This window comes from Cyprinodon variegatus, unplaced genomic scaffold (assembly GCF_000732505.1).
Source record: "Cyprinodon variegatus isolate N-32 unplaced genomic scaffold, C_variegatus-1.0 Scaffold103, whole genome shotgun sequence".
Classification (NCBI taxonomy): domain Eukaryota; kingdom Metazoa; phylum Chordata; class Actinopteri; order Cyprinodontiformes; family Cyprinodontidae; genus Cyprinodon; species Cyprinodon variegatus.
The window spans coordinates 670,962-687,713 of record NW_015150556.1 but is presented as its reverse complement, the minus strand read 5'-3'; the positions used below and the strand labels follow the sequence as shown (position 1 = coordinate 687,713).

General features: G+C 35.6%; 1 protein-coding gene across 2 annotated transcripts in view; it reads left to right on the top strand.

The window, feature by feature from the left end:
• Window positions 1-16,752, top strand: part of edil3 (EGF-like repeats and discoidin I-like domains 3) — a 146,270-nt gene that overhangs the window by 20,772 nt on the left and 108,746 nt on the right. For both annotated transcript variants that reach the window (XM_015374451.1, XM_015374452.1), the window contains exon 2: window positions 16,601-16,630. In XM_015374451.1, the coding sequence (XP_015229937.1) occupies window positions 16,601-16,630 (30 nt within the window). The remainder of the gene's footprint in view (window positions 1-16,600; window positions 16,631-16,752) is intronic.

The window sequence follows — 16,752 nt, the reverse complement described above, 5'->3', positions numbered from 1 at the left end:
TTTCATACAGAATCATTACAGAATGGACAATTGGATTCCTTTGGTATTTTGTGCCTCTGACCAGAGTGCACAATGTGACTGATGTGTCGCGTTAAAACTTGTGCCAACCTCACTCAAAACTGTCTGCCGTGCGCTCAACTCTAAAAAACTGCCCCACAAGCTGTGCTCTCATGCTTCAGTGCTTTGCTTTGTACACTTAACAACATATCTGTATGCCCGTTGTGCAGTTTGTTTGCCTTAAATAAATAATTGAACTTTATTACTTTCACATTGGAGAAATGTACCTTTGCATTTAACTCATCTCCTTGGGGAGTAGTGGGCTGCCATTGTGCGGCGCCCAGGAAGAAAACGTGGGTTAAGGGTCTTGGAGTGGGGCTCGAACTCAGAACCTCAGGATTCCAAGCTCTGTGCCCTAACCACTAGGTTGCCACTCCCAGTTACAAGTCTTTTTACAGTTGAACGCTTATTTTGAAAAATTTCAATCTGGTATTAGATCACGTCACAGCACTGAATCTTCACTTTTTAGGGTGCATAAGGAAGGTGCCTTGTCTGTAGATGCTGGTAATCCTAAAACTCTAGTCCTTTCGGACCTCACGGCGGTATTCGACAGAGTGGACTACACTGTCCTTTTTGTCCATTTTTGGATGTTTGGCTAAAATGCATTGGATGTTAATTTACAGGACTGTACTGCAAATGCAGGTAGGGCTACTTCAAACTTGCTGTTCAATTGTTGTCAGAAGAACGCAATTAATAATAGCAGGTCAGTGTAGAATAATTATGCAGATACTAACAAATCAAAACAGTGTTTTGCTACAGTATTGTTTAAAGCATCTATGTCAAAGAATGACATTAGCAAAATATCCCCTGTACTCCCATTTTAGATATAAATGATGGCCTAAAAAGCCATCCATCCAAAATATCTCTATAATTTTGAGGGCCTTGAAAATCTATATTCCGCAAAGACTTTATGCTTCATACCTGCACTTACAAAGGTTATACATTTACCTTGAAAAAGCAGGAGTCCTAGGACACTTGGCAATCTTGTGAACCCTGCATGCCCTGAGCTGAGTGCATTATCTATGCCCGTTGCCCATGATGAGGAGAGGTATTGATCCAGTGCGGAGACAAAAGCCCTCAGTGCACCTATGCAGGGCTTAAAGTTGTCAGAGTCAGGATGGAGAGTAATGAAACCATCTGAGGGTTGAGTGGGGACAAGCTTAGACCCTACTAGGATTGAGACCTTATCTCTCTCGCACCAAAAAATAGTATATATATATATATATATATATATATATATATATATATATATATGTCTCCAGTGAGTAAATTTTATCAGAGAAAATATTTTCTAATAGTAATAGAATTTATTAAAGCCCCAAATCTCTGCACCTGCAGATCAAACATGGCTTTCTGGTGATAGGTGCTAATTATTGTTTAAAAAATCAGTGTTATATTGTCGCTCAACTAAGCTTAAACCAAGATACTGCAGTTACAATCCAGCAAAGATAAAAAAAAGAAAGGTAGAACCTTATTGAAATAGCTCCACAAGGAGAATCTTGGATGATATTTGCACCTGAGGAGGCTTCGAGAGCAGAAGAACGTTGGCAGAGGTAGATCCGGGTAACATGGCAGTAGACATGCAGGTAAGACTTGGCAGTCTTCCAGATTGAAAATATGCCTAGACTCGATTTCTTGTAAAGTTACAGTTCACTCTGACTGAACCCTATCATGTTTTTCAATGAGGTGGTCAAATTTTTTCTTAGTTATACTTTTGATATATCTACATGCTTTGCTTAAACTGCCACATAGGAATTGTATGACCATTTCCTTTGCATATATTTTTGCACAAGATTTCTTCATGTTTTAATCACACCAGCATTTAAACATATATACATTTTCACCTATCCCTATAATAATAAAGATCGCCTCTATTGCCTCTATTTCAGCATTGTATCTTGGCTGCAAATATTAAGGCCTTGTTGTTTGAGCAAAAGGAATGCCAAACATTCTCAGTCTTGGATCACTTGGGATTACAGTCTAATATCCCTGTTATCTCCTCTATGCAAGCCTTATTATTTTCTAAGAAAAAGAACAGGAGCATTTTAAAAAAGCAAATTTGATTTAAAAAAAGATGGAGACATTATTCTGGATACTACAATCTTTGCCAACCTTTATTTTAATGGGATCTCTCTCTATTTGCTTTAAACTGTATTTTTTTTACCCCAGTGGTCAGGTAAAATCTATTAAGGTAAACAATAAAACGTGTTTTGATTTTAGAGCTTCAAAATGAACAATTTCAAATTCATGGCCAGTTTATTTGTCACAATTCAGTACATAGACAGTTTAAAGTGCTTCACAATAATTAGATAATGAAATAAAAATAAAAACAGAATGAAAGCATATAAAGATAAAAAAGCATGTGTGAAAAAATAAAATAAAACAATGGGAAAACAACCTTAAACTAATAACGCCTCAGTTAGCAGTTTAACTTCAACAGTCAAAGGCAGTTCTAAACAAATTGGTTTTTAACTTTGCCTTAAAACAAATCAAATGTGTTTTATTCCTCTATATCACATACTTAAATTCAGGAGAAAACAATCTTTTCAGAGACATGGCTGACATGTGATATATTTGCTGTTAAGAAAAAGACTTACTTCCCAAGGTTTTTCAGGTGTTTTATTTTCTCAGTTAACTGGTACCAAGCACCAATTATACTGTCAAAGCTAATTTTCTAACATTATTTATCCTAACTTGAATCCAGTCCCTCTGGTAGACATGCATCCTCTAACCTAAATTAGAAGTTCATGCATGATCATACAGTGAAACATTTTTTGCAAAATACTGAGCATTACTTGATCAGATGTGTTTCTCAGAGGGTAAGACAAGAAATGGAGAGCAAGTAAACAAAAATAATTTCTGTTAACTGTTTTACCTTTATTTATTTCAGACTCATATTTTGTCTGTTTCTATAGGTTGGTAATTGTACGCAATACTCAATAATGGAAGTTTGTGCTTTTCATCAGACAAATTAATGAAAACATCTGTTACTAGCTTTTGTTGTAATACCTTTCCATCAGCTTTATTGAAGGGCCATGGTCTGCACATAAAGAGTTAGTTGATTATAGCTTACTGTATACTTGTATTTTATGACCTCATTAAATAAACATACTGATCAAAATAGTGAATTATAATAATAGAATCAATACATTTTTTATAATTTTATTTGTCAGTTTATTTCCTTTTTTCATTAAAACATTGATTTTACCATTTGTAATGGTTAAATAAACCTTGAGTTAAAAAAAACAAAAAACTCTTAAGAAGTAAATCAGATGTGTTTCTATTAGAAAAGAAAATGGCATTTAAGTTGTTGTCTATTTTGGCAGCAGTGTAGATTCAATTACATAGGGTAAATGTTTAATTCATTTACTCTGGGACTGGGCTTTTTTTCTACAAGACAACACATTGATTAAAACATTTTATTCATTTTCAGAACAAATTGTAATAGATCTCTTTTTTTAAGGTCATGTAAGATTCACAGCCTAAAATAGCTAAACATAACAAATATAACAAGTAGTATCCTTTCAAATCTTTTTCTTATTGCTGATAAAGGAAAAACATAAAGGTTAATTTCTAAAGGCATGAATGAATAAACTTAATTTTCAGGTTATAGTCTAAATGGATCAGGCTAAATGGATTAAAATTTAATTAGATGTAGTTTGCAGTGTTGTTGCATCATTTCAGTGTAGAGAGTTTGAGAGAGGAGACACAGATAGAGATGAAGAGTGCAACAGATAGGGTGGCATGAGATGAGCAGAATTTCTGCAGCTTAATAGATTCAATTTGAGAAATTAAAGTAATTAAAATAAGGTGTTAAATAAAGTATTTTATATGCCATTATCAACATTTTTAGTCCTCTTCTGTCTTTCTTCTTAATGTTATACCTTGATTAAAAAAAATAAATAATCAAAGCTATTACATTGAATGCTGTTATTGTTTGTTCACGCTGGGAAAGTAAGGTTATTCCAATGAGTGATATGTTGTAAAAATTATGGGATTTTCAGCGACATCCAATGGTCAGACTCCTGACAGACAGCGATATGTCCCCCCCGACAGTACAGAGGCCGCAACCCTAACCTTGCTTGTCAAGTAAAGACAAGATTTGTTTAGATTAGAGTACAGCAGAAACAATCACAGTAATTGTGATTTAGCAATTATTGAATGATTATTACTGTCAGTATGAAAAGTTTTAGTTTCACCTGGTTTAATTCTCTAAAAAAATCATCATTTTTGACATCCGAATATTAATTGATTAATAGAAAAAATAATCATTTAGCTAAATAATCATTAGTTGAAGCCCTACATTAGAGATGTACCAACCAGCATTTTGGCACCCAAGCACCAAAATCAGTATCTGCCGATCACAGATAAGAATGTTAAATACACAAATTCTTCAGGACTATTGCCTCATGTTCATTGAAATTGAATTATAAAGTATAAGAATTCTGTCCGCCCGGCTGGGTTCTTGTATCCTCAGTGGTCCTTCTTCCATTTATCGGTGTTTGCATTTATTGGCTAGGCTCAGCCTGCCGCTGGCTTTTCCTGCTCCGTCTCCTAGGCGGACTTCTCCTGTGTACTTCCGTCCTCCTCATGGCCATCCACAGCCCGTCTCCCCGAGTGCTCTAATTGCCCGGCAGATTTATCAGATCTCATGATGCCCTCCTCAGATCCTCAGTTTTATCCTCAGGCCTCTATAGAGAGCCCCGCCCTCCGCAGCCTCTTCTGGACGTTAATTGCTCCGCTTGCCCTGTAGGGTTCTCCAATCTACCGCTGTGTTCATCCACTCTCCTGAACTAGCAGTGGCAAGCTGCCATCTCTACTACTGTGGTTCCTTAGGTCCAGAGGGGGGCATGGCTGGCTGCCTCATCCCGGACCTATATTGTACGTGTTATTCATTTGGGCAATGTGACCAAAACAAACATGGTCCAAGGAGAAAGATGGATGTCCAATCAGAGAAAAACTCAGCCAAAACGCAACGACTGGTGTGTATTCATAGTGGTCAATCATGTCAATATTGGTGAATATCCGAGCATTGCCAATTGATCCGTGCAAGTCTAGTTTACATAGATAATGTTATGAATAGTATTTTATTAGTTTATGTAGGTGATAGATTTGATAAAAGCCTAACTTGCCCCTGTCACATTCCAGACTAATGGCGATCTCTACAGTCACCAGTTTGTCAGCTCTGGGTTTCCATAAAGCAAAAATGTTTGCCTCCATACATGCAACACCCAGTCTTATGTAATAATAAATAGCAAAGTCAACAAAACCATCAACATAAGGATTGAGACTTTCAGTTCGTAGATAATAGTAAAAAAATATACTTCTGTATAATGCATTACATTTCCAGTAAAAGAAAATGTATTATTACACATTTCCAATAATTATTACACAGTATAACTTTAGATTAATTTCAGATTCAATTAACTGCTATCAGGCTACAATTGTTGGTTGGGATTCTTTTTTTCTTGGTTAAAATTTTGACTTTTGAATAACAAAAAGAAAGTAAAAAGTATTTTTGCAACTCTTTTACTCTATTGTTTAAATTGTATTTGTTTACAATCTATGAAATGTTAAGCCATTTCTTTTGGATTACAAAAACATAGTCTGTCTTTGTGATCTTCTTGGAAAATGTATACTTTTTTTTTTTTGGCTTGCTTTAAACACCTTCCTTGTCTTCATTCACCCCTCCGGAGGCCAAAGTCTGTTTGTTCCCTCTAGCGGTAACATCCAATTAGAGGGTGTGAGGCTTTCTTCCCTCCTCCCTTAACACACCAACAACCTGGAATATAGTGAAATGAATAAGGGCTTTCTCCTCTTTGATGTGAACAAATTGCACTTCATACACACACTTGGCAATGAAACAAAGGTTCAGTTTTTTTCTTTCAAGTTGGAATTCTTTATATTTGGTAAACAACATGATCCTTAATGAAAAAATATATGATTTGATATTGATTGATGATTTCTTTAAAGTCAACTGTATTAACTTCTTAAAAAAGCTAGCTTTAGCTGCAATATATGTGTGAATATGTCACAGTCTTGGTTCTGTTTTCTTTTGAGTATTCAGTTTTACTTTTCACCATGTTTTCTAGTTTTTAATTCTTATTTTGTTGTGTTTTCTGGTTATTTTTCAGCTTTCAGGTTTTTATTTGTTGCCCTCTGCTGCCCTCTTGTGTTCTCCTTTTTTCCCTAGCTCCTTTCCTGTCTACTCTGTTCACACCTGCTCCCAATCTGCTCGTTAGTCCTCTGTTTGTTTTGTCTCCCATAAATACACTTCTTGTGCAGTTCCTTAGTGCTGGTTCCTTGTCAAACTTCGACCTACACCGTCTTAAAGGTGTCTTACCTCATCATGATTGGTTCCCCTGGTGTCCCCATGGTTTCTGCTTTGTTTAACTTTTTTCTTGCTGGATTTTTTTGGGGATTTTTTGATTCCTGCCCCTGTTGTTTGTTTACCTTGCATTAAATCTACAAAAACTCACGTCTGCCTCCCTGCCTCTGCATTGGGTCCACAAACCTCAACCCAATCCTGTCAGAATATTTGTGAGATATGAAAACTCTATTTGGCGACCCAGGTCACAATTCATTTACAACAAAGAAGACTTTAGACTCAACTGAGATATAAGGTCTACAGGTCTTTATATCCGTCAACAATCTAAATATTTTTGAGGATTATTATTTCTGACCCCTGAGGTATGATGCTGCATATAGATAGCTGATTTACGCAAATATCTAAACCACAGATTGTAAGAACTCTCCAAAATGTTTCTTGTGGACCATTATGATTGTGTCTTGTGTGTAATATTTAAAACATTTTGAAATAAATAAAATACACATAAGTCTCTCTAAATTAAATCAAATATGTCTACAAGGATAGACACGTGGGGAATTGAATGAAAATTGGTTATAAGATATCTGAATATCTGAAATGAACTCCCTTGAGTCATAATTTTGGGGCTTTTTCTGTTTTTCAGTTTACTTGTGTCTCTTGTGACTTATGATTGAAAAGAATACCACTGATTATATACCTCTAATTTTCTGTTAGAGGGTTGGATCTATTAAAAATGAAAATAGCATATCCTTAAATGATGTGATAGCAGCAAGAAAGGTGGGAAAACATTTAAGGATTTAAGAGTGAGTATAGAGCTAGACTAGAGGAGTGTGGAAGACAATCTTCAAAACCACACATCCTGTGGTGTGTTTCAAATCAGCAGTGGTCAATATCTTTTAAAAGTGGTTCAAGGAACGAACATTGGTTAACCCGTAATAGGTTTATAGGTGACTGAGTCTCATTAATCCCCCAGGCAGAAAAGTCTGGCAATGAAGTCCAGTCCAGCAGACATAAAACTGTAGCTAAAATTTATGAAGAAAATAAATCTGGCTCTATTCCAAAGGTTTCAGAACAAACAGTGCAAGACAGTTAAGTTGCATAAAGAGCTGCATGGTTGTAGATCATTTGGGATTTGAAACAGCACTTCCAGCTGGCTTTCCTTTAGCAGCATGGGGTCCTCGACCCATCCATCCATCCATTATCTGACATGCTTGTCCCAAATGGGGTTGCGAAGGGGGGGGTGCACCCAATGGGCGAGAGGCAGGGTACACCCTGGACAGATTGCCAGTGGGTCCCCTACCATGGTGCAAAAAAGTATTTAAAAAATTGTTCTAAAGTGCAAAGAATTTAGGTGTATAGTTGACCCTCAAAAATCACTAGATCTCAATTATTCAAGTAACTGTAAGAAGTGATATGAAGCATGAGTAATATGACCTTTGAAGATTTGACATATTAACCTTTTGTTTTTCTCCTTAGATTATCCTCTTACTGTCAGCTTCAGTTTAATAACTTGAAGAGAATTCATTGTTATGGTCAGGCACCCCACTGAAGGTCTTGAGGTCTGAGAGAGTCTCTGTTATGAACACAGCTGTTTGTTACAATTCTAATTGAGCTTAACAGTTTGTCTTTATGGATTAACTTGGCAGCAAATATTTCAAAAATGACCGTATTTTAAAATGTAACATGGTTTAATGCAAAAAATGTGAATTTATTGCTTAGAATCTTTACTGTATATTACAGACCTTTTGACATGATTTCATGGCTCGTTGCAGTTTCAATACAATATAATATTATGGATATTTTGTAGATATAAGGAATTAAATGTTTATGTTGGTTTTCAATGTTAATGTGCATGCAGTATGACAAATGAGTGTCATTTGTCAATCATACTTATATATAAAAAATTCCAGTGCTTTGCAAAAACTTCTAACTTGGAATTAATTTGGTAAATGTGTAGACCTAAGACGGATATATAACTGATTCAATAAAACCCGTCAAGAAAAGCTTCAAAGGTAATCACGTTTTGAACTTTAAACCTGTCTGGCAGTTACTGAAGTGTCAGACAGCACAGGTGAAGTGCAAAAACAAGGATGACGCATAACTGCATTAGAAGACATTACCTGCGCTTAAAGACATTTGATAGGGACATATTGTTGTGTTGCATGTGGCTGGGTTGTTGAAGCATGTGCAAATTACCAAGCATATGTGGGCCCTATAGATCTCACAGGGTTCCTCACACATTGCAAGGATTCCCTTTCCCTAAGGCAGATCACTTGAAGAAAATATTAATATCCAGACACAGATGAACAGTTTAAAATGCCCCATTTAATAACATACCATGTGTCAAATACTATCAGCCAGACTTTAGGCTGCTACTGTATTTTCTCCAAAGTTGACGCAGCTGCACTCAGAGTTATGCTGTAACCAGAAAACAACATGAGTGGTGATGACTTATGTTGAGTCATTTAGTGCAGATATTTATGCTAATTCTGAAGTGAGAGAACCAATCTTGGCCATATCGTAGAAAGTCTCACTGGTGTCATGGTGTGGGAATTCAGGGGATATGATTTGATGACCCCCCTGTTAGGGAATATGGGGAACCTTATGAAAACAGTACCGGTACTACTTCAGTCACATTGTGTATCCTCTTGTTTTACCTCTTTTGAGATGAATAAAAAGCTTTTTCAAACCTGATATTTAAGGACTGCCTGAATCATGGTGACCTGGGTGGGCAGTTTTTTTTAGCATTGTTATGCAATTGAACATATAAGGGAGTTCTTTGCAAATTGATTCTAACTTAAGGGAATCTGATGGAAAAAGGGCCAGTCAACAGTTGCAGGGGGGACTCTTTTTGGTAAGGGGGGGAAGCATGTTCTGGACAGCTCCATTCTGTATTAGTTCAGAGGTTGCATTCAGGCCTGATTGCATCCACCCCCACTGGAATAAGCTGGCTCTTGTTTCCTGTTGACAATAAAGTTATAAAATGTAGTAACAGTAATGTCAATGTGGTTGCCAAAGTAATCTGAGCTTTTATCATATTAACTGTTGTTACTTTTTCACATCTCCATGTCTGCATTTGGCAGAGTCTGTTTGAAGGAATGCAATTAGTCTTATATCCTCAATATATGTAGCTTATGTCATATTCTTTAAAAAGTGCTAAAATATCACTCAAAGCACTATTCGAACCTGACTAGCTTAATTTTTTCAGGTGATAATTGCAGAGTAATTGTAACACAAAGTGTCTTCTATTTCTTCTTTGGCAATGTTTCAAAAAGACACTTGTAATTAGAGGTCTAACCTGGTCCTGTGATGATGACAAAAAGGCAAAATGAGAATGGATGGTTTATTTACTTACAATGAGATAATGTTCATCACTTTATTTGACATAGCAGGGTGTTCTGCTGCACTGCCTTGTCATTAGTTGGTACAGTTAATGATAGGGAAGTGCCTCAACAATACCTCCTTAATTATTGTTGGTACTGTAACCGAGTCGCTTCACAGCAAGCCACCCACTCCACAGCAAGATGATTTAATGTTAATAAGCAAGGCAGGGATGGAACAAACACTTTAAAGGTTGATAGTATGTGGGAGAAAGATGCACACTGAGCAGCTGTTTGGAACTTAGGAGTAGCTTTGTGGATGTGTCTGTGAAGGAGCTATGAGAAAAGGTGACATCTAGACTGCTAATGTGCAACCCATACAGTGACACTGCTGTGAGTCTGACTACAACTAAGTTAATCCCGAACTTTTTCAGACATTTTTTTTCTGCTACTCTTATCAGCAAACAAATGCTTTGTGTTTGGATGAGTTGTGCTATGATTGTTAATGTTTAAATTACTCTGTTATTCATTGTATATTTAATTCTGTTCTAATTTTTTAAGATTATCGTAATTTATATTGGGCCTTCTTTATATAAACGTGTTTAAAGTCTCACAGCACTGCTATCAGGTGCACCTCGCTCAATAAAAGATAGGACCACCTTTTTTGGCTTTAGTTCATCAAATAGATTAAACCTGGTGTTGAATCTATGAAACACTCCTCAGAGACTTGGTACATATTGACATAGTATCAAGAAGTTGCTGCAAATCTTTCAGCTGGCAATCCAATATGTGAGTCATCTGCTCCACTGCGTCACTAAGGTACTCTACTTGATTGAAATTTGGTGAATGTTAAAGCCACTGCAGTACAGTAAACTCACTGCCAAGTTTAAGAAACCAGTTTGAGATATTTGTAACATTACAAAAGGTAGCCATCAGAAAATGGGTATACTATGGTCATCATGGGATATGCTTGGTCAACACTGGTGCAACTGATGTTCTCATGTTACTAAGAGGCTGAATCTACACAATTTTACAGCCACATATTTTGTTGTTATAAAGCATTATAGTTCCATAATTCGGGCTGTCAGAATAAATGCATTTGCAACATAATCACAATTTAATACAAAAACACAATTTTCTTAATTTTAGTCATGTTACCTTTAACAAAAGCAATAAAACCCTGAATTCAAACACCTGCATTCTTGTGGTTAGTGCAGAGGAAAATCTAAATAAAATAGCAATTGCAGTATTGGTTGAAAAAATTCACAATTTTGCTTTTTGGCGAAATTCTTCAGGTCTATCCATAATTTAATGATTTGTTTGGATAATCTTACACTATCATCTGTTTTTTTTTTTGGTTTTGAAATCACGATTTAGCAAACAAAGCAACTAGGGCTGAAGCAATTAGATTAATCGTGATTAATCGATTGTTGAAATAATCTTCAACTAATTTAGTAATCAATTAATAGTTAACTTGAGTATAGAGACTCTAAAACATGCCTTTAACCAACAGAGCAACCTACTTAGAGCAGTAATTAAATGAAAATTGTAAAAAAATATTAACAAAAACATTTTTTAATTTTTTTGTCTGTCAATCAGAATTCAATATGAAAAGTTTTAGCTTCACCTGGTTTAATTTCGCAAAAATTCTTCTTTAAGGACCTTTGGCTATCTGATTATTAATCGAAAAATTGAAAAACATGATCAACAGATTGTTCGATTTGCAAAATAATCACTAGCTGCAAAGCAAAATTTTCCTAAATCAGTTTATTCCTTAGCTAAAAAAGAATGGAACACTCATGTCATCTTCTGCTACTGGAGACAGTAAGTGACATACATAGTCTTAATGAGTGATTAGTCTCACTGTTGAAAGCTGCCTGTTGTCAACTGGCCTTTACGATGACCATAGTATTTTGCACAGGTATCTGATTCTCACTAGATATTTCTATGTTTTGACATTTCTCTGTAAAATTGTAAGATGGTTACACATAGAGAAAAACAAAATCCATTTTTCCTGTTTTATGTTCTTTTAAAACATCAAGAGGTTAGCTTTTCCATATCCAGATGCAGAAATGCATTGAGTTGTTGCCATGTGATTTACCAGTTCACTATGTCAGTAAGAAATCTTAGAGTAGCAATCTTTCATCAGTCATAGTAGCTTTAATGAGTTCTAATGCTACATGGAAATCCAAACTGTGTTTTGAAGCCATCATGGTTTTAACTTTATCTGGAGGGACACATTTCTGTAAACCTTGATGCTAAATGTTGCTGTAATTTTGTCACGTTAAATTTGTTGGGCAATCACTTGTAAACCCTTTATTCATCAGAGAGAGCAAAATTAGTGAAAATAAGTTTACTGCTGCAAAAAACACATAAAGATTTATCACTGTAAAACCCCACACTGCAAGCTGCTGTCATGGACCATTTGCAAGAAGTTTCAATATACATTATGTAAATGTATTATGTAAATGTAGTAAGGGAATGGCTAATGCACTAACACCTACTGAATGTCAAAAACTTTGTGTTGTTAAATAAGTGACATTAAGCTCCCTATGCAGTCCCTCTGCCACCTTTCTACAGTCTGAGAATAACATATAACTGATGAGGGACTCTTAACTGTGGAGATTTCCGCTATCAAAGTCCAATCTGTTGCTATGATTGTGTTGACCTTTTACTCCAGTCAAATGTACAGACATCAAAACCATAACAGGACTAATAAAGATGTTACATAAACAACACCAGCAGATCAGTGTGACTATTGCCAAGTGACTCGACTGAAAATAATAATCAATCATAACAATAACCAGAAAAAAATAGATGTAATATTAGAACTCTACTTAAGTTTCACTTATTTATATGGTCAGTACATTTCTGAAGTGCAAGTGCAATAACCTCCACTACTAGTAGTTTTCCCTTAGCACTCTACTGTGCAGATATTTTTATATCTAAGGAAAACATCACAGAAAATTACAACCTTTTTCTTTTATGCTTGTTTGGTACTATATACACTCTGTTTATATTGTCTGTTGTATTTTTATCTTTAATTGAATTTTGCTTTAACGCTTTGTACTCTATATAAGCTACCAGAACCAGAATTTCCCTGAGGGAGAAATCCCAGGGGATAAATAAAAGTGAGTCTTAAGTCTAGGTCTTTCTATCGATTCATGGTATAAGAGGTAATACCATACATTTATGTGCTACTTTTGTAAAAGGTTTTAATTTGTCAAATATCTTATTTTGATTTTGACTACATTTACAATTAGGTCAACCATAATTAACCCTTCTTAAAATCCTCCTGATATTAAAACATTAATGTCATCTTGTGTTTAATAAATGTCTACATTTTTCAATCTTACTCACAGTCTCTTAAAAATGCTAAACCAATTTCTTTGAATGTAATCATGGTGTAATTATAAACTAATGTTAATGCAATGGACTTTGCTATTTTGATTCATTTCTTTTCTTCTTACAATAAATGAGGTCAACAGCTGAAAAAAAAGACATTAAGACATAAACATGCATTATGCCTACAGTTGAAACCAGATAGTAAAGGCTGTATTGTTTTAAAAGATACATAACATTTCTCATTGATTAGTAGGCATCCTCTTCAGAACAATGTTAATCACCAACATGGTGTCGCTTGTCAAATCTGGTGCAAGATCCTTCCATCCTACATGAATCAACATTTACAACAACTCATTGAAGAAAAACATAAGTTACTAAATCTAAATTCCCTTTGGGATCAAAAAGCTATTTATGAAATCAGAGGGATAATAATATTGCCTCTTTTTGACGATCCCTTGCAGACTCAGTTAGAAACATCGTACCCAGAGACTAAATGCCCATTTTTATCAGACCTTAAAAGTTTCATCTTTGATTGATCACCTGATAACTCTGGCCTTTCTGAACAACCAAGAGCTTTCTGTATTACTCAGACTTTTATGCATGATTGTTTTGTCATACCTCAGATTAGTGCACTTTAGATTAGGGGTCTTCAATGTTTTCCAGGCCATGGACCCCCAAAATGATGACAAGATGGAGCAGGGACCCCCTAATTATATATATTGTATGAAATTGTGTTATATCAAACTGGTCCTATAGTCACTCTATTACAGATGGAGTAATGTAATTAAAGTAATTTCTCCCTGGGATTATTAAAGTATATCTGATTCCTGGTTGATGGGACAGGTGTTGTGAATGAAACAGTCCCCAGCTTGAAAGAGCTCCTGTGTGTCGCTGAATGTGTGCGTTGATGACTGAAAGACATCTTCTGCCTCCATTTATCTGTTTACTTCAGTGTGTTGAATTCATGTTAAAGTGTATTTAAAGACATTTCAATATTTCAATTAGTGGGAAAAAAAAATAGCAGTGGGGAATATCAAAAAAGTCTAATCAACCATAACTTTCACGACCCCCATGCAGTACCTCTGCGGATCCCCTAGGGGTCGCGGACCCCCTGTTGAAGACCTCCACTTTAGATAATGGTTAGAAACATTTAATTTCCATTTTACTGCAACTGAACTCTTGTGTTTAGAGAAAATTAGGATGCTCCCTAGTTTAAACTTGACAAAGACTTTAAAGGTTTTGAAATGTTTTTAAAAGACTGAAATATGTACCCTAAAGGGGGAAATTAGTGATTAGAACTAATCACAGGCAACTGAGATGTGATTTTTTCCTCTCCATTTTTTCCTGAATGTTGTTGCACATTTGGGTTGGCAAGTGAGCATAACATCTGATTCTCTGATGGAACTCAGTCGTTTCTACCTGTTATTGTATGTAACACAGTAAAGCCTTTAACTGTCACATTTTAATCAGCTGTGGGACTTTCTTTTTAACACACTTTTTCTTGAAATAACTTTGAAGATCTGTATCAATACCTTGACAGCAGTGGTTATTGCAGGTCTTGACATTTCTCTAAATGTTGACATTTTTTCTTATCATTTTGATCATATGAATTTCTGTTCCCTTTGCCTCTGAAGACATTTGGTGTTTGTAGTGTGAAAAATGTTGCAAGCTCCACCCTCCATCCTCAATGATTTATTGGTTTGAAACTAGGTTTAACTACTACAGGGGCTTAACTTCAATGTGCTCCTTGATTCTGATACATAGCCTTATTTTAATTCTGGAGTCTACTGAATGTTTCTGGAAGTAGACATTCATTTAGCTGTGATTATATTCTACTTTATAGTCCCTGCTTTGCCTATAATTTGTTTCTTTATAATATTAAGACACAGATTTGTCTGACAGTATTAGATAAACCAATGTTTTTATCCACAGGAGATAAACCTTAAGATGTAGCATATGTTGAATGGTTTCACTCATCTATGTAGAACACCAGCCAAGTGTTTTATGTGCCCAGTATTTTTCGCTGTTTTGTGATTCACAACATCAACACTTGGAGAGCGAGAAAAAAACACCTTCATGTTCTGCTTCTTTATCTTCTCTGCATGTGTATTTATGTGTGGGTGTGAAGCGTTGTCTGTGCTCCGAGGCACATGTTTTTTTTCTCCCCTCTCTTTATTATTACTTGTTTTCCATTTGCTAGTGTGCAATTATGTGTGTATACAAAATGTGTCTAAGGACTTTCAAGTTTCCGCCTTGACCTCTATGGAAAGTAAGGGAGGGAGAAAAAAATTGAAGACAAAAAAATCAACAACACACAAAGCAAAAAAATGGAATGTGCTTGTTTGGGGATTACACTGGACTATATGCATGAGGAAACAGAGAGGGGAGCTTGTGCTGTCAGACAGATGAGGGGCTGACAAAGTGCTGTGGCTTTATGTGACTTTGGTCAAAGCCTCCTCTCACTCAATGGAGTGTGAAAAGCTGTGGTTTTGAATTAAATTTTTGTCTCTTCAATACACTAGAATCCTTTTTGTCAAATTACATGAACAAGTTTGATTTAAACAAACAGATTACATTTTAGTACTAAGGGTCACGATAGAAATATAAAAAAAAATGTTAGTACAGATGTTCTGCTATGTTTGAAATAAGATAGGTAATGCGATTTCATTTACATACATTTTTTGTTTAATAATTTGAATCAATGTGGGGTAAGGAAACGAAAATCCATTTTAAAAGAAACAGGTATTGGTTCATAAAAAGGAATCCATTATTCTATTCTGCTTTGTTTTATGACTGGAAACCATAGAAATACGGGTATATATTTGTACATATTTATCACCATAATAAAAGCGCTCCAACTGTCTACTGGTCAGCTTTATGACCTGTGTAGCTTAAACCTTCTGTATGCAAATATCTGTTCAGTATTCAGTTTAATGAAGCAAACAGTAAGCTATGTTATTGTCTATGTTTCATAAAATCACATTCATACATATTTTGTTTTACAGGGCAGCAAATCCTGTGCCTTAAGATTGTCTTTGTTGGTTCATCCATCCATGCATTGGTTTACATTTCTTATCATCCACTATAGTAACTCCAGCTTTTTTTGTTATCCCCAGCATCTAATGCCCTTCGCTTATTTTCTCTGTATCAGCTTCCAGGCACAGTTTTTGGAGCAATTTCACGGGTTATGATGGAGATTGAGGATTTTGTTAATGATAGTAGACAGGCCAAATCTCAGCTGTGAAAGCTGGACTAGAGCCTCAAAGCTCAGGTTGAAGTAGACAAGTGTGTCTGCCAAACGGGGTAATGTGCTGCTTTGGTCATATGGTGGCCTACAGATGGCAGCTTTGCCTGTTTTTTTTTTACCATATGTTATTCTTCAGAGGATTCCATGTCAAATGTGCATGTAGCCCATTATACAGGTAATAGTGTAGCCAAATTGTTGGTGTTGGACTCAAATGCAGTCTTTAACATTAAGAGAAAGTTGTGTTAAAGCTAATTTTGTTTTGTTTTTTCCATTATCTCCTTCTTCCCCCTTTCCTCTACACAGGAGCAGATGGTGAGGATCCAACTTCTCCAGGTAGGAAATGTTTTAAAGGATATCTATCTGTTCTTTGGTTTCTGCTTGTTTGTGGGTACCTTTGTTTGGTGCCAGTTTAATGGCCAAATATTCATGGTATCGCACACTGTAGTTTCTATCAA